Here is a 21,280-nt window from a genome sequence, read left to right as displayed (position 1 = left end):
CGACGTTTGGGTATTTCACCGACGTTTGGGTATTTCACCGACGTTTGGGTATTTCACCGACGTTTGGGTATTTCACCGACGTTTGGGTATTTCACTGACGTTTGGGTATTTCACCGACGTTTGGGTATTTCATCTACGTTTGGGTATTTTAAGTCTCTTCTCTCCAGCTGTACTCCTGCTCTCGTAAGGCTCCTTGGCACAGCGTTGGCCCCACCCTGATGTCCACAGCCATCTCAGTGTGGTCACACCTGCAGAATTCCTTCTGCCACAGGAAATGAGAAAGTCACAGGCCTGACCATTAGCACCTGGGCATCTTGCCTACCACTCGTGTCCTTGTAATAGCTTATCTTTAGACCCCTCCCACTTTTGGTGGGAACCCATTGCTATGAACAAATTGTTCTGTAGGCACTCCTTGGTTTATGTGAAAATCAGGGAGCTGGCAAGGAAATTCAAAAATGAAGGCACTTCAACAGGGCTCTGGATTTGACTAGAAGGGTGAAGAACAGTGGTTTACATGGAGTGGTCAGTCTGTGTCTGGAATGTTCTTCCAACCCAAGCATCCCAGAGTCCAGCATGGCCTTTGCAAGAACTGGCTGAATGCTCCATAATAAATAATGTATCTGTGAGAACTTGGCATGTTTCTCATGCACAGGAACATGAATTAGTTGTGGTGGCCCTCTTGAGGACCTGGTAGAATAAATCATATTATGGTGAATTTTATTAGATTGTCTTACGTGATGTAGTCTGACTGTGCATCAATGTCTGGAGAGGCTGAAAATCTCATGGTCGTTAAGTCTAGGTGGCAAGATTTCCCAGCAGTCCCGATCTGGTGTTGAAGACCCAGAGGGCTTCTGGAGAGCTTCTGGTATTCAGTCTGCATTGGGAGCCTGGGGGTGTTGGTTCTGTTATTGGTGAAGAAGTGATTCAGCAACAGAGCAGATGAGCTTGCCAGCAGAGTGAAGGCAAGCAGGCAAAAACTGAAGTTTTCTTTCTCCATATCTTTTTATCTGGGTTCCTCTTGGAGGTGCCACCCACATTTTGGGGGAGCTCTTCCCTCTTCAGAGAATGTGATCAGGGAAATCTCTTACAGCACTCAGCGCCAAGGGGCTTGTCTTCTACTTGATTCCAGTAGAAGTTGACAACCAAGGCAAGTTGACAACCAAGATTAGCCATCACAGGCAGAAAACAGTCTTGGCCCCAGAGATGCCAAAGGAAGATGTTGGAATAGGCATTGAAATAGGAATGAGCCAGAGGCTGGTAAGGAGTTGAGATGATGCTGGCCAGAGTCGCTTCGTTGCCTTGCAATGTGTAGAGAGATTCTGGCGGGTCCGATGAATGGTTTTCCCTGGTTCTTACGGTTTTGGAACTGTTGAAGAAGGAACCAAATAGAGGAGGGATTCCTGGTTGGGTCAAGTTCACAGAGGAGAATGAGGAAGAAGTTGATGTCCATCTCTGTGCATAATGTGAATGTACAAGGGACTGTGGAAGTCTAAAGCTAATGAGTAGAATTGTGGAGGGGGGAGAGGGGAGGCATCCCTGGATCCATTTGTGGTCTTTTGTGACAGAGCAGAGTCGTGGTGTGAATGGGTCAATCTCTGTACCCGTCTGGTTGAGATGACAAACTTTCATGTTTCCTGGCATCTCAGAGGCAGAGTTCCATGGTGTGAGCAATGGCTGGCAGAAGGCACTCCATGGTTTCCTGCATGGATTGTTCTTCGTCTTGCCACCCTAATGCCTGGTTGTCACTCTGCGTGTTATTTTGGAGACGGGTGATGCGGCATAATTAAGTAAAATTTAGAAACCCATTCAACATTGTATATGTCGTCTGTGACTGTTACGACAGGTGGTGGGTGGACTCTAGCCATGACGGTGTCACAGCGTGCGTAAGATTAAAAAGCCACAGGCGAATGATTAATTTGGTCAGCTCCGGAGAACAGTTTGTCAAATCGAGCTTGTTGACCTGTGAGGGCAGCTGCAGGCGTCTCTTCTGGTCACTGGGTTCATTGCAGCGCTGGTTGGTCTGCATCTGCCACTTACTGCATGGGTGGAAGGAACAACTAACTTGCCTTTGTATTTTAGAGTCAACCTCCTTCCCCTTTAAAGTGTGTATGTGTGTGCACATGGGAGTGTCCTCGTTTGTTTTTCTGTCGGTATGATAAAATGCTGACCAAAAGCAACTTGGGGGAAGAAGAGGGTTTATTTTATCTCACAGCCCTTCACAGAGGGACATCAGGGCAGAAGTCAAGGCAGAGCCCTGGGTAGGAAATCACATGGAGACGACAGAACACTGCTTGTACCGAGCCTCACATTCTGCTACCTTCCTTGTGTCACACAGAACTACCTCCCCAGGGGTCTCCCTGCCCACAGTAGGCCAGACCCTTTCACATCTAGCAAGAAAATGCCACACAGACACATGCCTACAGGCCATTCTGATGGAGCTGATTCTTCAGTTGTGATTCCCTCTTCCAGGTGTGTCAGGTTGACAACCAAGATTAGCCAGCACAGTGGGTAGGCATCTTTGTACACTCTTGTGGAGGCCAGAGATCAACTCTGGTGTTATTATACACTTTGTTTATTGAGCTAGGGTCTCTCATGGAACCCGGAGCTGCCAATTTATCTAGGCTGGTTGGCCAGCATCCCCCAGGGATCCGCTTGTCTCCACCTCCCAGAGCTGGAATTACAAGCTTAGGCTGCCACAGTCAGCTTTTTAAACCAGACTCAGGAGGATTTGACTTAGCCTGCATAGGAAATAGTTTTCTCTTCGAGCCCATATTCCCAGCCTGCGATTCAGTTATTCCCAGCCTGTGATTCAGTTCCTTTTCCTACAAATAACAACAGAAAACATCTGCCTCTCAGGGTGGGGAGGACAAGACAAGATATCAAATACAAACCTTGGTGCCTAGAAATGGCTGTTAATCGATGGCTGTTAGCTCCCCTCGTCAGTTTCAGAGATGAGGATGCTACAGAGGCCAATCCGACATTGATGGACTGACACCCTCAGACATTTCAAATGCCGTCACATGACACAAGGGGGGAAGGCCCACCATTGTTGATGTGCCAGAGAGTGGGGGGAAAAAAGCAAGGTGGCTCACATGGAGGGAGACACATGTCACCCAACACCAAGATGAGCTCTATAATTATCAGCTGTGTTCTAACGGTGAAGCCCGTGTAATTATGAGCAGTTTGTCTTGGGAGCTTGAAATTGGAACAGCATCTCTCAGCAGCCTTAGGACGCTCATCTGGGGCCACACGGCTCTTGGTTGTCAGGGGCTGTGATGTGCGTTAGGAGGGTGTTTATCACTAGATGCAGCCTCCTGCCCCACCCTCAGTGTGAGAAGGTGACTGTCGGCAATGTCACCTGTCCGTGCAGTGAACAAAATCACGTTTGGATAAGAACTCCGGGGTCAGAGCCTACACAGGAGCAAACGAGACTCCATCCTCTCAGATCAACTCTGCCCTGCCCCAAACTGGGTTCCTTTAATTTACGGGTTTTTATCAGCATGCATAATTTTATTACACATAGTAATGGATCTCATGATGACATTCTCATACATATATGTAATTTATTTTGATCATATTTGCTCCCCTACCCTCTCGCTACCCCCCTTCCCACTGACGCCTTTCCTCGTCTCACCTAGCCCCCCCCCTTCATGCCTTTACTGTTGTTGACCCAATGTGTTTTCACGCTTACAGGGTCACGGGTGAAGGGTTATTTACAAAAGCACGGGCTGTTTGCCAGTGACTTCACCTTTGTCGTTCATAAACAGGAATTCTGGGAGGAACTCTTGCCAGTCTCCAGGGGTAGTCTTTTGATTGAGATGGTACTGGACTTGAGGTTAAAGGCCTAACAAGTGTGAAATCGTGTGGCTTATTTTAGGACGTAAAGAACAATGTAGGCCTTATGTGTTGACTCTCGCCACCCCTAAAGCCTTTTGGGTTGGTTTTCCTCCATGGTTTGGGGTTATGTGTTGTTCCCCAACCCCAAAAGCCTTATCATTGGGTAATGACTAACTTCTCCCTGTGTTCTCTCCAGGTCATGTTAGCGGCTTCCTACTGGTCGCTGCTCGCACCGGCGGTGGAGATGGCCACATCGTCAGGGGGCTTCGGTGCCTTTGCCTTCTTCCCAGTGGCTGTCGGCTTCATCCTGGGGGCCACCTTTGTCTACCTGGCTGACCTCCTGATGCCTTACCTGGTGAGTATCGTCATCCTGCTCCCGGCAGCAGACCTGCTTCTGTTCGCCTCGGTGGATCCATTCATACCCCAGATAGTTGGCAGATTCTAAACAGACAGGTCGTCAGAGGGAGTGAGTGGTGACTCCTTCCATCAAGAAAGCACTCGCCGTTAGCATGACTAATGCCTCGCTGTTCACATCTTGCCAACTTCAGATTTTGAACGTCAGATCTGTCAGTTGTAGCCGATGTGGAGCGCTCGCAGACCTATACGAGAGCAACCTAAACTGGGAGGGGAAGGGAGGGGCTTAGGATCGTGGTGCAGGGAGAGCTGGAGAGCTGATGGAGTCATCAGGGAGATGACAACACAGCCAAGGATAGAAAGACCTTTACTAGTTTGTCACATATTAACAGGAAGTGGCAGGTGGAGGGGGAGTCTGCGAGGTCAGAGCTCACCTCTGACATGCATGACCACGTGTCTCTCAGCTCCAGGTTTCCTCCTCACCATCCGGAGACTGTAAAATGCCAACAGCAATGAAAACATCAGTGTTGGGGAGAACCAGAGCTGTGGCGCTTCCGGGCGGGAACCAGGCAGGTGGTTTGGGCTTGGTTTGAGCATCACTTTCTGTTGTGAGCTGCTTGGCCAAACGGAGAGCCAAGGCCAGGCTGTGCTATGGCAGCCAGAGGAAGCCTTTGGCCAAACTTGTCACCACAGTGCATGCTACTGGCAGAGGAGAGAAGGGTTGGTGTCAGTCACAGAGTGGGATGTGTATCATGTCCCCGTACCACACCCATGGGTCTAAGAGGTGGACGGAAGTACCTCCGAGTTGGTGCCCGGATTCACTGATCAACCAGAAAGGGGAGAAGTATATGAAGAAAAGGAGATTGTTTTTCTGTTAGAGCGTAGGGAGTCGGGGGGGGGGGGATGTGTGCTCCAGGACACAGCGAAACAGCTCTTGTGTGTGGATTCTCCCCTTCTGCTTTTCCTGTAGTCCCACTCCCTGACATATTCTCCCTTTCTTCTCTCTCCCTGTCTCCTTCCCTCCCTCCTTTCCTCCCTCCTCCTTTCTCCTTCCTTCCCTCCCACCTTCCTTTTTCTCTCTTTCTCTTTCCTCCCTCCCTCCCTCCTTCCTTCCTTCTTCCCTTATAGCCTTTTTATGTGTTCCAGGTTAGCCTTGAACTCACAGTCTTCCCGCTTCACCTCCCAAATGCTGGGATTTCAGACCTGTGCAGCCCTGTTGGAGCCCTTCCTCCTGTCTCACCTTAAATTACCAACCAGAGAGAGGAAAGGGTGACCTCCAGGAATCGAGATTGTTGGGCCCCGGGGCTGCCTGCCACAAGACTTACCACTTGCAGGCCACACACACTCGAGCACATCCCCTGGACCCGGCAGAGGATGCAATGGCTGCAGGGCCGGCTGTGACAGTTTCCTAAGGTGCCACCATCTGTCAGCTGTTGCCTTTCCACTGTAAGCTTGAATGGCAGAGTCTGTTTCTGCCCCCTGGATGTTTGGTGTCAGATCTAACTGTCCGTGCTGGTGGCTTTTAGAGCCATCACAGGAATGCTGCGGATTCTCCTCTTAAAACCATCTAGCTATGTATATAAACTTCTTACTGGAAGATTTCCTACTCAGTGGCCCGAGCTCCAGAGCAGGGGGTTGAAGTGGCTCAGTCGTTCTATACAGTCCTCGCTAGTCCCCATTCTGCCTGCTCAGTGGGGCCACGAGGGCTCCTAAGCCAGTCATCATTAAGGGCCCTTCCAGTCATCATTGGTCCTCCTTACTGGGACCTGGGAGCGAGGGGAATGGTGGAGGTACCAGGCTTGGCGGCAGGTGTGTTTGACCAGCTGGCGGAGCAGAGGGGATTTCTCTGGGCAGTGTAAATAGTCACCGGCTAGTTTATACTGTGCTTCGTGCTCTCTTTGTTGTTATTGTTAATCTTTGGTTCGTGTTTGTTTTACAATATATGCTTTAGATACAGAGATGCTCCCAGGGGGGCAAGCTCTGGATAGATAGTATAGAAAATCCGAAATGGTTGCGGAGTGGACACTAAATGCTGTGGGGTGGAGTTGGGGAGGGGCTGAGAAAGAGGCGCCCTCACCATCGGGGCCCAGACCTTACTTGTTGGCAGAAGATTCAGTAAACATCTGATCTGGGACACTGGAGAGGAAATTAATTGCTGCTCTTAATGTGAGAAGGGGAGCGTGTCTCGGAAGGTCTCATAAACAGGCAGGCTTCGTTTCTGATTGCCCTAGCTTCTGAATACAAACGGCCAGAGTCGCGCGCAGACGTAGCCTGCTGCCCCGCACTCTGAGGCCGGCTAAAGCCTTCCCACCAAATTGTCTCTGTCAATTTGCTTCCCAGACCTGAAAAGGACCGAAGCTTGGCCCTTCCGCAGGGGCCATGCGGCTGTCAATTAATGGGTTTTGATAGCGGAATCCCCATGGCTATCCCGTATCGACCGAGCACAGGCAGGGAGGGTATGGACCTTCTGGGGCAGCAAGACTTGTTTCCCTGAATGCTTACTGCTCCTAGAATTTGTGCGCCAACCACTTCTGAGGCTGGGGGTGAGTTTGGGTGGGGGCGGTGCGTTTAACTTGAGGCCTCTTCAGTTTTTAATCCATTGAGCCTTACCGCAGAGAGTCAAAGCAGGCAGTCAGTGGTCTCGGAGGAACAGGGGGAGATAGGAGGCCGGAAAGCCTTCGCTCGCTGTTGGCTGGCTTCCCGTGCATGCCCGTGTGTGCCTGTGTATGCCTCAGAATGGGATCTTGTTTTCTGCTTTCTGAAAAAAACAAAAAACCCCCACAAATTCTAACACTGCCAGTGTTGGTGCTGCCTGCTCTCCTCAGCTTGCCTCAGTCTTGGCACACTTACCTGGAGAAGTGTGCTCTCCCCCACCCCCTCCCTCTTGGTGTCTACATCTCAGAGAGGTTGCATTGCGAAGAGGAAGCAGCAGGTGCTTTCGGCTCTCCGTGGCATTCTCCTGTGTGTGGAACTGTATGTTCCCCCTGAGCAGGCTCTGGGTGGGAGTAGGGGACACCAGCTTCCTCTCAGGTCTAATTATGTCCCCTGAGTCTATCAGGTCTCGTTGTGTTGGCCAGGAAGATGGCTTTATAAAAACGCAACTGTGTGGGGCAGGCACAGTACGCTCGGGCTGGTGACCGTTTTTTTTTTTGGAGGGCAGGAGCTGCTTCCAGGAACTACACGTGATCGATGTCTGAAGTGACGTGTCGCACGAGGCAAACTTGGACCACCAGAGGGGCATTTGCATGCATCTCTGTCCTTTGTAGATGTTCTCCACAGAGAGCCCTGTGCTGTTCTAGTCACAGGTTGGTGGGATGGATAAAGCTGGTGCTCTGGGGGAGGGGTGGCTGATCTGAGCTACAGCAGAATCGAGACCTTGGTCCTCTCTGTTAGACTTCCATTGCTGTTAGCCTCCATATGTGGTTCTGCCTCTCTCTGTGAGCTACACTTCAGACTACACTTCACACACAGTGAGTATGTGTGTGTGTACCTGTGAGTGTATAGATGCCAGAGGTCAACTTTAGGTGTTGACCTTGATCTTTTGAGACAGGATGTTTAACTGGGTCCCAGGGTTCACTGACTCAGCCAGGCAGGCCGGCCAGCCTACTCCAGCAGTCTGAGCACAGCAAGCACTTTGCTGATGGAGCCACCTCCCCAGCTCCTGTGCTGTTATTCTTGATACTTGTAGGGCTGAGCTAGAGAGATGGCTGCAGTAGAGGAAGCTCATCCTGTGGATGCCGCCGTAAGCCACCGGGCAGGCACAGTGTGTTCTTAAGCAGAGCCCACTCTGGACATCTCTTCCTGAAGCGCCTGCTGGTGGCTGTGTAGGGGTTCCCTGAGGGGCACACTGTGCTCAGGAATCTGAGACTCTGATTAACACTCCCCGATTCTGCGTGGAGAACCAGCATGTGTGTGACCATGGGGGGCCTGCCTAGAGGACATGAGGAAAGGTTTCCTGTTTATGCTTCACCGATTGAGGGACTCCTGGCATCTTGACACTCCAGGCTTTGCCCTAGATAAGGCTTTAGGGAGCAGCATACCTAGTGTCTTTTCTCAGGTACAAATGGCAGAGCCTGGTGGAGGCAGCCTCTCCAGCTGTTGGGGATACCTAGAAACATAGTCCCACACAGCTTGGGGGGATCCCATTGACTTGAGGCAACTTCCTAATATCATAATCCTCACTGACGCTTAGAGTAAACAGCGGCTTGGAGATGTCCCGCACTGTCTGAGCCTCTGCCTAGGAAGGCTTGTGATTCTGGGCTCCCTTCTCAGTACCGCAAAACAGCAAGAGCACATAAACAAAAGGCCAAGCAGTCTAACCATTCTGAGGGCACGCATGAGTACCCAACGTGGATGGTGGGACTCCATGCTGTGAACTGTCTTCTGTCTCCCTGTCTGTGTGCTCTGCCTTCTGTCTCCCCTGTCGTTTGTGTGCTATGCCTTTGGGGGCAGGCAGTGTAGATATGGCTCTATATCTGTATGCTTGTGCTTTAGCTGATTCTGTTGTCCTGGCTCACCAAGATGGCAGAGGACCAGGAGGTTACAAATTACATCTTTAATTTGCAACCAGGGTCATAAATTACATCTGACACTGCTGTTTGTTCTCAAAGGATGGAGAGTGGAACTGGTAGGAGAACACACACATACACACACGCACGCGTGCACGCGCGCACACACACACACACACACACACACACACACACTTTCTGAGGGAAACTTCCTAAGCCTCCAGTGGTTCTTGTCATCACAGACCATCTTAGTAGGGGTGCTTAAATCCTACCAAGTGATTTAAATCCTACCATGTGAATGGGTATGACACTTGGAACCTTCTGAAACCCGTGCTGATTCCCCCATCTTTTTGATGTTAGGCCATAAAGTTGTGACTGTCCTCTCTTGCCATGGCTTGAGTCAGGAAACACTTCAGGATCCACATATCTAGAACTTAGAACTTATGGGCAGTTGGGGATAGTAAAGACACTGCATGTGCACTTAAGCTAGCAGCATCCTCTTATTCTTCACGGGAGCTGGGACAGGGCTGGCTTGCCCAGCATCTGCAGCTCTCTCTCTAGTCAGGTGGGCGGTGCTTCACAGAACCTCCCTAGCGCTATCTCACTGCTCCTCGCATCTCAGATTGATTGGGCTAAGGAGTCAGAGTCTCAGGGAGTTGGAGGGAAAAGGCAGTGTCAGTAAAAAAAAAACGGACAGTAAGGTTTTGGGACAGAGATGAAGTTTGGCTAGTTTGTATTGGAGGAGGGGGTACAGTTAAAGCCAGTGGGATAAGTCATTCTCCCTCACATGCAGCTTTGGGGACAGCTTAGGTTGGATAGAGGAGATGGGGTTTGTTTCTTTTCTAACCCTGTGTCTCAGAGACACACCATGCCTCTGATGACAGCATCTCAGAGTCCTCTGGAAATTCCCTTTCCCCAACACGCGGGTGAAAAAGACGGAGAGAGTTGCCGCTCCCCTGATGTGTGTGGGGCGGCGTGTTGTGAACTTAATACGCAAGTCATAAAATCATTAAGCATATTGTCAGTGCTTGTCAACAGCCGTGTGGGCCTGTGGGTTCTTGTTTCTCCCTGTCGGAGGGCATGGGGCTGAGCATGAGTGCTTTGCCATGTACACACGTGACCCTTTGTGAGGTGAGAAGAAAGCCCTGAGACACAGAGTTAAGCTGGTCACCCTGCGGCAGCCTCCCCACCCCTGTCTCTGCAGCAGGTTCCTTTGCTAGCACATCCCCATCCTCCCAGGCTTCCTCTCTATGATTGGGCAGTGCTCTCTGTATCCCCTGGACCAGGCCAGCTTTAACCAAAGGGCTGGACCTACTGCTTGCTCTGAAAGCGGGGAAAGGCCCTCATGCAGACCCAAATGGGTGCCAACAACAGGGCTGACATACTGGCAATGATTCCAGTTTTCTCTGAATGTAAACCTACGAGAAGCAGCAGCAGGTAGAATACGAGTGGAGAAGCTGCGAACGGAGCAGCCCAGCATCCGGTGGCTAAGATAAGCATCCTTTAGAGCTGAAGATCTGCCGCCATAGCACAAGGGCTCGCCTGGCTACAACGTTTTAATCAGCGGCTTGCTCTCTGCTGATCATCAGCAAAGTGAGATCAGGAATGTGTTCCCATAAGTGGTTATAGACAGTGGTGCATGTAGGTGCATTTCCACACACATTGACACTTGTATGTGTGCAGTTCAGAAAGCGCACACACATGCGCACATACATGCACACACACACACACTCATATGCACACTCATGAACATGCATCTTCAGGGCGACTCCTGTCCCATCAGCCTCATGAACTAAGGACCTCGTGTTGAATAGGATGGCAGTGGATATATAGTGCAGAAAAGTGGCTAGGGACAGGCTGACAGAAGCAACCTCTGGCCCTGAGGTCTGGAAGTCCCAAGAAGAAGCCTGAAGGTAGCCAGTGTCTGCCACAGGCATGATTTGCACAGCCGTGGTTTAGGCTGCAGGGGCTGAGGCAGACTTGAGCAGTGTGCTGCTCAGAGCTCCTCGAGACAGTGTGGGCTTTCACTGTCATGTGGAGCAGCGTGGTGCCACGCCAGGCTCTTTGAGGAGATCACTCATCTGTTCACCATGCTATCCTGAGGAACAGCACAGCAGGCAGCATCTAAGAGTGTCCCAGCTGTCCTTCGGGTTGCACCGCCGTAACAAAACACCAGTCAGGGACGCTTAAATAACACACCGTCTCAACGTTCTGGCTGATTTGATTACAGGTGAGTGCCATATCTTCCCAGTTTGCAGATGGCTGCCTTCCCATTGTGTCTGTACACGAGTCGAGGCAGAGAGAGCAAGAGATGATGAGCCTCCGATGGGGACTTTTCTCATCAATACACTAGTTCAATCATGCCTCATCTAACCTTATCACCCCCAGAGGCCTCAGTGATATTGGACATTGCTTCAACACAAGTCATTTTGGTGGGTGGATATGACACAGACATTGTGTTTGTTAAAACCTGCTGTAAAAAAGTGGAGGAAGTGTCTTCTTCCATATTTTGGACATAAGAGTGCTTTGTGAAATTTCCCGAGCAGAACTCTGAATAGACAGCTCTCAGCCAGTAGGCAGCCCTCTTTGGCCAGGGGGAAGAAAACTGTAGACTTTCAGAGGAATGAAGTTGATGAAACTTTTGTATTAACTTCCATTTTGTTCTAATAATAACAGCTGGTCCAGTGGCCCTCTGGTAGTGTGTACATGTGTGTCTTTACATTTTATAAACAATAGAATTAGGTTTTATCTTTTCTATATTAGTGTGTGTGCATTCATGTTTGCATGTGTGCATATATGTGTGCATGGGTGTGCAGAGGCCAGAAGTCAACCCTTGGGTATTTTCCACAATTATTTTCTACTCTTTTTTGTTTTTTTTTGAGACACCACCTTTCTATGAACTTCAAGTTAACCTGTTTGGCTAGGCTGGTGGCTGGCCTGTGCACCCTGAGAGCCTCCTGTCCCTGGCTCCCCAGAGCTGTGACTATAGCTGTGCACCACCATGCCTGGTTCCTTTGCGTGGTTGCTGGTCATGAAGCTCAAGCTGTCACGCAGTTTACTGAGCCTTCTCCCAGCCCTGGGCTCACTTTCTCACGGGGACCCTTTTAGTTAATGTTGTGTCAGGTTCATATCTCCTGACGTACCGTATTCTCCTGTATACTCCTTCAAGGTTTTGTGGTTGCTAGTGTTCCTCTGGAGCTCCTGTCCCGCCATCTTCTGGGTTAATGAAGTAGTGTCCTCAGGGGCAGTGGAGATGGCTTGAGAAAGAGCCCTTGTCAGACAAGCATGGGGATCTAACTTTGAATTCCCAGCACCCATGTAAAAACACTATATCTTAGTGCTGTGGGTGGGTGATGGAGACAGGAGGATGCCTGGGCCTAGCTGCCTGTCAGCCTGGCTCCAGGTAGAGTGAGAAACCCTGTCCTAGGGAATACGGCAGAGAATGACAGGGCATGACACCTGGTGCGGTCCTCTAGCCTCTGTGCCTGTGCATGGCTGGATGACCCCCTCATGAATATTCACCATACACACACACACACACACACACACACACATGAAAACATACACATACAAACATACACACACACACACACACAAATACCACACAGAGACATACCACACATACACAGATGCATACACCCCATACAAACACCACACACACACACACACATACACACAGATACACCACACACATACATACAAANACACATACACACACACACACACAAACAAATACCACACAGAGACACAATAAACACACAGAGACGTACCACACATACACAGATGCATACACCCTATACAAACACCACATACACACACATACACACAGATATACCACACACAGACATACAAAAACACACACACATGCACACACACACACACTTAAATACCACACACAGAGATATAACAAACACACACAGATATACCACACATACATAACAATACACACTCCTATACAAACACCATAATACGTACACACCACACATATACACATACCTACATGCACAGAAACACATACATAGACCCCCACACACAACACACATACAGACATACCATATACACACACTCACACACACACACACACCCCACATACACAGAGACCCCTCCCAATAAAAAACAACCTATCTACTCTTCCGTTCGCACTTTGCCTAGTGATTACTGCGTTCTGAATCAGAGTTACCACTGGGCTGTTTCCGATGAGGTCTCACAGCTACCCAGTGGCAGGCATGTCCCCCCCCTCCGCCCCCTGGGCCCATCACATTGCTTTGTCACACATTTTTCCGTCTCCGAGTTTCCCAAAATAGTCAGCACACCGCCAGTGCTTTGGCTTCCAACAGTCCATCACCTTTAATGGAAAATGTGAAATTGTGCATCTCACCTTCTGTGAGGATCACGGCCTGGTGCAGCCCGTTCACCAGTTCCCAGGAACACTTTGTCACGGCCCAGTGCAGCCCGTTCACCAGTTCCCAGGAACACTTGGAGTGTGCTTTCACCTGTTGTTCTGCCGAGCCCGAAGCAGAAAGTCACCATGAACTTAAACAGGACCACTGCATCAGAGTCACTGCAAGATATCTTGTCCTCGAAGTGTTTTTCTTTTCTCTCTGCCCTCTGGGCTCCCTTGCCTCTCAAATGGAGATGGTTTAATTGTAAGATCATTGCATGTGGGGGGGGCAGTAATGGTGCGTGGGTGTGTGTGTGGGTACAGTAACAGTGGATGGGGGGTGTCTGTGTGTGGCGACTGACAGATGACTTAGAGTCTTACTGCTCACCTTGTTATTTTACGCAGGCTCTCTCATGGAACCAATTCTGCTAGACTAGCAGGTCCCTAGGATTTTCTGTCTCCACCTCCCCAGTGCTGGAATTAAAAGCATGTGTTGCTGAGCCTGGCCTTTATGTGTTGTTGCTAGGGCTCCAACTCAGGCCGTGCTTGTTCGACAAACACTTTATCCATTGACCCATCTCCCAGCCCTAAGGTCATTTTGAAGAGAAAGCCACATAGGTTTCTGAACCAAAGTTTCTTTCTTTATCTTCTCTGTCTCTTTTTTAAATCCCCAGTTCCATGTCTGTTTCTGGAATATTGGCTGTGTTCTATCTGCACACTTTGAAGACTTTAATTAGCTGGCACCCAAGTGGGGAGCTTGAGCCTCTCCATCCGGATGTTTAATGGAGTGTTGCCTTGGATGGCAGGAATCATGGTAATTGGATCATAGCTGGGACACTGGCTGATTCACAAAATCACCCAAAGGCGTCACTCCTGAGAAGGCGACCAGGTTTAGCTCCGGCTCAGGGGTTCCCGAAGCATTGTCCCAGCTGCCGATGCCTCTCCGTTTCGAGGAGACTGCGAAAATCCCCTCTGTGCAACCAAGGAATTAAGTGCTCTGAGAGATTCTGTATGCTGAAGCTTGTGTGTACATTAGACACAACACGCTTTTTAAAACAACAGCTTCCCGAAGCTCTCCCTCCCTGAAAGTCTCTCTTTCCAGGGAGCTGGAGTGGAACTAGGGCTCTACATTTTTACCAAGGGTCCCAGAGGATTCTGAGGTAGGATATCCACAGACTTGCTATGTCCGATAGACTTTATATAACAATTTTAGCAACTGGATATTTTCCCCTGTTTAATATTTTATTTACCTTTAAGGCAGCATAGAGGCAGCATAATCATCACTGACCCCCGATGCAGGTGATGACCTTGAGGTCATGAACATCTTGATAGAGGGCAAGGATGGAGTCCAGGTTACCCACAGGCTCCTGGGCCCATGGACCTCAGCTGGTGATGCTGAGGTGTAATGACTCATATTGTCAACTTGACAGTCTAGAATCACCTAGGAAACAAACACCCGTGTATCTTTTACAAGGATGCTTCTAGATTGGGTTGGCTGAGGTGGGAAGTCCTACCTTATCTGTGTAAGGTCTCATTCTGCCAGGGAGGGGCCGGACAGAGTCAAAGGGAAAGAGTGGGCGGAGCACTCATTCTACAGGGGAGGGGTCAGACAGAATCAAAGGGGGTGGGCAGAGCACCACCACTTAACCCTCTCTGCTTCCTGAATGTGGACACCATGTGACCAGCCGCCTCCTGCTCCTGCTCCTGCGCCTTGCCTGCCGTGATGGGCTGTGCTCTCAAAGCATGGTCCAGAACGAACTTTCCCTTCCTCAGGTTGTTTTTGTCTGCTGTTTCCACAGCAACGAGAAGAGTGACACACATGGCCTGAGATGGGAAGGTAGCCTCTTTTTGCACTTTTCTCCTCTCTCCATGCAACAGCCTTCCTGATGTAGAAATATTCTTCCTGGGGTATTTTGTTTAGGGTGAGTTTTGAGTGATACGGCCTTATCAAGAGCGTGGTGCCTATTAAAGTGCTCCAAGCTACAGAGTACTCACGCCACCCGCAAGGCACTAGCTATTTCCTTGGTGTGGGATCCGAGGGAAAGTAGGGTTTCTGCATAGTTGTGACCTGGTCAGTTTTTCTCTCTTAACCTGGCAGTGGATGCTCAGATATTTCAGAAGGGCGAGACAAGATACCTAGGGACCAACTGGAAGCTTGGCTGGTGGCATTGGATGTAGCCTAGGTGTCTGTGGGGGCTGATGCCAGTGGATGTGGGTGGAGAGGCTCGTAGGAGATGGGGATTGGGACATGTCTCCTCTGCACAGCATGCAGGCTGGAGAGTCATATATACTGTTGGTAAGGGCCGTCCACAGCATGGGGAGATTTCACGTATGAGTCGGTGGCATAAGGGACTGGCTGGGTTTGGTTCAGAGTTGGCATGCAGACCAGAGTCAGAAGACGAATGCACCAGGAAGAGAGCCATATGTGGCTAAGAGTGGGTAGAACCAGGGCCTCAAAAGCTGGCCAGCTCCTTTGGGACTCAGTGAGGCAATGTAGGCCCCAAGGCAGCGTTGGTCCACCCACATGGCTGCTCATGTCTAGTGTTAGGCACATAGCAGCTGATTTGTAAAAGAACAGATCCGCCAGGAGAGAAGACTAATGTTCCCACAGCACTGGAAGTACAGGCCTCTCATTTCTCCTGCCAGGCCAGGTCAAGGCTAACTGGCCAGTTCCTCCTGAGAGAAGGGGTGCCTGAGAGACCACGCAGATATAACGCTGTCTCCTCGGGCGGAGACAGCAGGAGGGTGAGGTGAGGTGGCCCGAGAGGGTTCTGTGTTGGTGTGTGGGAGACAGACTCTGCCGAGCATGAGGTGAGGGGTGAGCTGCAGGCTGGCATGGGTGAAGTGAGCTCATGCGAGCACTGGGCACTAGGGCACCCATCTGTGTGGTGTGTGCACATGGACTGTGTGAGGGAGACAGGGCAGTGCTGGAGGGGTTCGCTTTAAGGCTGTCGTCAGACTTAGCATCTCTGATGGATGAAGCCTTGGAGCCAGGGGGCCTGCCCATCACTGTCAGACGCCCCCTCCCCCCTCCCCTCTCCCCAGAAACATCCACTTCTCTCCTCTCACCCCTGCATCTCCCTTCCCCATCCCCTCTCCCTAAACCTCCCTCCTCATCGCTTCCCTCTTTCTTCTTTTCATGGTTGTACTATATAGCCCAGGCTGATTGCAAACTCTTCATCCTCCTGCCTCAGCCTCAGGTGTTCTGGAATTACAGTCCTGTAGAACCTTCTCTCCCGTCCTGTGAATATATTTTCAAAACTTGTTTTTTTTTTTTTTTTTTTTTTTAAAACTATGTGAGTGTGTGCGTAGGTAACCAGAGGGGCCAGAAGGGAGCATCAGGTTCCCCGGGGCTGGAGTGGCAGGCAGGAGAGTTGACAGCATGGGCATCAGGAATGGAGGCATGTTCCCCACCTGCTTTGCAGTAACCTCTCTGAACCGCTCAGCCGTCTCTGCCATCCCTCCCGGGAATATTTCCGACCTGTGGTTGATTGTCTGCAGATGCAGAACCCTCAGACAGAGATGGCCAATGGTTGGGGGCAGTGCTCTTTTCCTATCTGGCCCTTTGCAGAATCAGCTGCTGACCCCTGGTGTGAGCACACCTCACTTAATCCTTCCTCTCTGTACTTCAGTCTCCACTTGCTATCCAGGGGATCCCTCATCTGCTTCAGGTTATAATCCGCAGCATCATTCACAGCTTGAGAGTCCTGGCTTGAGTCTGCCTTAAACCCCTTCATGGGCTCCCAGTGCCCTGGGTGACAAGCTTTGTCAGCCCTTGCTGCTCTGGCCCTTGATGCCCTCCACAGCCTCTTCTCTCGTGTGCTAAGCATCTTCAGCAGCACACTAGCTGTCTGTCCTTTCTGTCTGCCAGGCTTTGCACCAGCTAGCTCCTCAGCCTAGAGCAGCTGTTTTCAACCTGTAAGTCTCCACCCCCACAGGATTTACATATCCTGCATTATCAGGTATTTACATTATGACTCACAACAGTAGCAAAATTACAGTTATGAAGTAGCAATGAAAATAATTTATGGTCGGTGATCACCATAACACGAAGAACTGTATTAAAGGGTTGCAGCATTAGGAAGGTTGAGAGCCACTGGGCTAGAGCAGTGTCCCTCACTTGGGGCCTATCACACTTGCTCCAGTTTTTCTCCCGCTTGCTCTGTGCTCCGTCCTTAGAAGGCTCCCAGCTTTGCCTGTGACAGGATCCACTCTAGGCCCTTGTCTTCCTGTGAGGACCTGGATGCTTGTGTCCCGTGCAAGATGGAGACACACCATCATGTGTTTTCTGTTGCTGTGCTAAAACAGTGACCAAAAGCAACATGGGCAGGAAAGGGTGTTTTAATTTACAGGTTATAAGCAGTCATTGAGGGAAGCTGAGACAGGAACTGGAAGCAAAAACTACCAGGGGAACACTGCTTACTGGCTGGCTCGGCTACCTTCCCTTAGGCACCTCCCTCAGTGGCCCCGACCTCTCCAATGTAAAAACAAAAGCAAAACCAAAAACTGCCCCACAGACCTGGCTCCAGGCCAGAATGATGGAGGTGATTCTTTAGTGGAGGTTCCTGCTTCCTTGGTGACGTTAGGTTTACGTCAGGTTGGTAAGTTGGCCATGGATGCTAAGACTCAGGCCTGCCTTGGTCTCTGCTGGGTCCTGACTAGCAAAGAGCCTGTTATGCAACAGATCTTCAGGAAGTGTTTGATGGATGAAGGAGTGAACGGGGACCTTGAGATCTTTATAAAAACCCCCTCCTTTCACTTTGTAAGCTGAATAACGGGGAAACGTGTCTGTGCCCTTTTCAATTGACCACTTTCTAAGCACTCTAAACACAAGGCTTAGATAATTAAACATGCAGGAGAAGAAAAAAAATGTAAATTTTCATGTGCACATTGAATGTGGTTCATGCTTTATTTACTTTCATAATTATGTTTGCCTAAGAAGCTGAAAGACCTCTGCCATTTATAATCAGTGCTTTTGAGCTGGCAGGGAAGGTGGAGGAGCAGGAAAACTGCCTGCTCAGAACAACCCTGATGGTGGACTCTCTCCACCGGGAATCCCCATTCCCTATATCCTGTGCGCATGCATGTGTGCCTGTGCGTGCATGTATGTGTCCGTGTGCATATGCATTTATGTCTGCATGCATGTGTATATGCATATCCTCTCTCTGACACCTACACCCAGCCACAGCTGCCTGCCACCAAGGGCTGTCTCGCCCTTGCTTCTGTCAAGGTCCTGAATTTTGGATGTCATTGCCATTGAAATGAAGTACATTCCCCTCCCCCTTTGAGGCCAGAGTCATCTTATTTATTACAAAGAATTCTTTTGCAAGGGAAAGAATTTCCCTTCAGATGTTTGGGGACACTCAGGATGAAGAAGGAAAGGGCCTGGCTGTGTGGGTTTCAGACTTAGCTGTTCTGACACTGGCTGTGGCTCAAGCTGACGTTGATGATCTGAACCTCCTGCGTCTACCTCCTGATTGCACTACCAGTCCTGGATTGCAACTTTGGACCCCTGGAGAAGTACTGGGATGTCTAATAAGCAGCAGGCGCTAGAGTTTACTCCATTAAATTTGCCCAGGGTGTGGCCCAGGCCTCTGCTGTTAAATAAGGTCACCAGGGGCCTTACATCCTGAGAGGGGCATGGAACAGTGGGAAGGGCAGGAGACAGAGCAGGAACTGTGGTGTCAGGGGTGGGGCTTTGGAGGGTGGGAACCATGGAGGGGAGGGGGCATGAGGGGTGACCGTAGAGGGTGGGGCCATGGTGGGTGGGGTTTATGGAGGGTGGGCCAGCTGCCAATATTGACTGAGCCCTCTGAAATGCTGTGGGGGAGTGTCCTGTGGTGGTTTGCATGAGGAGTGCATCCCACAGGTGCATGTATGTGAGGTGATGAGCTGTGCACAGACAGCCTGGTCCCTTGTTGAGCACAGGCCTTAAACTCCGCCTTCGTGGGATGGCAGGTGTTCAGCCACACCTCCTGGGCCCCTAGCTCCTGTCAGCTACAGCCTCCCACAGATGTCCCCCCTCCCCGGCCCTCCACAGAGAGTTGTGTGGCCATCAGTCACATAGGCAATGCCCCAAGCTCCTGGTATTCTGTCTGGACTCCATTCCCACAGTTACCTGGCAACAGCCAGGTAAGCTCCTCCCCACAGTTACCTGGCAACAGCCAGGTAGGCCGGGTCCACTATAGAAGGAACTGTTTGGCCCCTCCTCCCTCTCTTCCTCTCTTTCCCTCTTATTCTCTTGTCTCTCTTACTCTCACTCTCTTGCTCCCCCTCTCTCCACATGACCATGACTGCCCTCTACTTCTCTACTCTCTCCCTCTCTCTGCCTTTCTACAATAAATGCCTTAAAACCATGGACTGTCTCTTCTCATTGGGACCTGCCATGCTGGAGCAGTAGAGGAGGTCTTCCCCTAACTAGTGTGTGTCTAACCTCCCTGGGGAAGCCTCTCTGCGTTCCCAGTCTGAAGGACTGTCTAGATGACGTCAGCCTCTGGGCATGCCTGTAAGGGATTATTCACATTAGGTTAACTGAGGCAGGAGGACCCATGCTAATTCCCGGACAAAAACTTGTGAGCTTGTGGTCAGATTGATAGCGTTAATAATACATTCAGTTACTAATAATACATCCATGTTGCATTAAGGGAAGAAATCAATAAAGCATTTTTCCTCAGAGTCACTTAAACAAGAGTGAGTCCAGATTTGAATTCTCAGCCACAGGCTCCCTGTGTCTTCTGTCCTGTCTGTTGCAGGAGTTGAATTTGTGGCTGCCCGAAGGCTGTCTTGTGAATCTGTCCTTGTGTCTTTCTTCATCCGTGTGTCTGTGACTATGTGCATGTCTGTGTCAGTCAGTGTGTGTCTGTGACTGTGTGTGTTTGTATATGTCTGTCAGTATGTGTGTCTGTCGGTGTACATGGTCTGTCTGTTGTCTGATAGATTGTGTCTGTCCTTCACAAAGGGCTTTGGTCTCACTTTACTAAACAGCATAGGAAGCCTCACACAGAAAGGAATGTGATATTGTACAGAACTCTTTAACCGAGTTTTACAGGGGATTAAGTCATTGACCCCAACTTACCCAGATAACGAACAGTTCTACAGACTTTATCAAGCTGTATCCAAGTGCCATGCTCAATATTTATGGCGGATACTCCTTTTATAAGGTTCCTTTCAACCTGCATTCTCTGCTTCCAGCAAATGGCTATCACAGCACAGGTAGAAACACATACAGACTACTCTTGGATCAGGACCTTGAAGAGTACACAATTGCAGATTACAGCCATGTGTTAGCTTAGGTTGTAAAAGTTGATTCTGTGGGAAATCCAAGGCAAATAAGGTTGGTTGTTAAATTGGTCTCTAAGACAGGTTAAACAAACAGGCTGAGTGGAGCCACAGCAGGACACAGTCAAGTCTCCAGTGACCTCAAGTGGAGTTATTAACTCTGGCTGCAAGGTCTAGCACAAATTGCAGGCCCTTAGAATGTACAAGATAGTCTTACCATAATGCACTACTGTGCACTGTCTTCCTCTGTTTCACAGAAGAAGCCTGTGAATAGACGTGCTCACTGGCACAGAGAGCTAGTCAAGGCACGGTGCACCGTGGGGCAGCCTGAGGCAGCACTGCCTTGGTCCTTGGTCCTTTCAGCAGCACCTTGGTCCTTTTGATAAGCTGGCCAAGGCGACTGAGAGGAGGAGGGAGACACGTAGAATGGCCATTCCTGTAAAAGGCTGTGTCTTAAGGTTGATCCTGCGTTGCGAAACGTATATAATGGGTAAACTGGGCAGGCACCAAACGCCACCTTGAGGTGTTTATTCGGAAGACAGGAACTTACAGTCTGTAGTTTGGGTGGACTGAATTAAGGCCACTGATGCTGTAGCAGTGGTGACTGTGGCAGTTATGATAGCTGCAATAGTCATCCCAATGACTGTGGTAATACCTATATGTCCCAAGGCATAATTAAGTTGCTCCCCTAGGCCACAGCTGAGTCAGGTGAACAGGAATTCAGCAATGGACTTATTATCTAGGGATTAATATAGAAGAATCTTGAACACAGACACAGTCTCTCTCTCTCTTGCCTGTGGACACGATGTGACCACCAGCTTATGTGCCAGTATGGGTTGTGCCTTCTTCAAACTTAGCAGACGAAAGCCCTTCCTCCCTTCAGGTGCTTCTTGGTTTGTTTGTTTGTTTGTTTGTTTGTTTG

The 21,280-nt window shown here is 49.9% G+C and overlaps 1 protein-coding gene across 3 annotated transcripts in view; it reads left to right on the top strand.

Moving 5' to 3' along the window:
- Slc39a11 (solute carrier family 39 member 11) overlaps positions 1-21,280 on the top strand; it is a 420,215-nt gene that overhangs the window by 119,131 nt on the left and 279,804 nt on the right. For all 3 annotated transcript variants that reach the window (XM_029545678.1, XM_029545677.1, XM_021214003.2), the window contains exon 4: positions 4,034-4,192. In XM_029545678.1, coding sequence (XP_029401538.1) covers positions 4,034-4,192 — 159 coding nt within the window. The remainder of the gene's footprint in view (positions 1-4,033; positions 4,193-21,280) is intronic.

Source organism: Mus pahari, chromosome 14 (genome assembly GCF_900095145.1).
Source record: "Mus pahari chromosome 14, PAHARI_EIJ_v1.1, whole genome shotgun sequence".
NCBI classification, from domain to species: Eukaryota; Metazoa; Chordata; class Mammalia; order Rodentia; family Muridae; genus Mus; species Mus pahari.
This window is presented reverse-complemented; position numbering and strand designations above follow the sequence as displayed.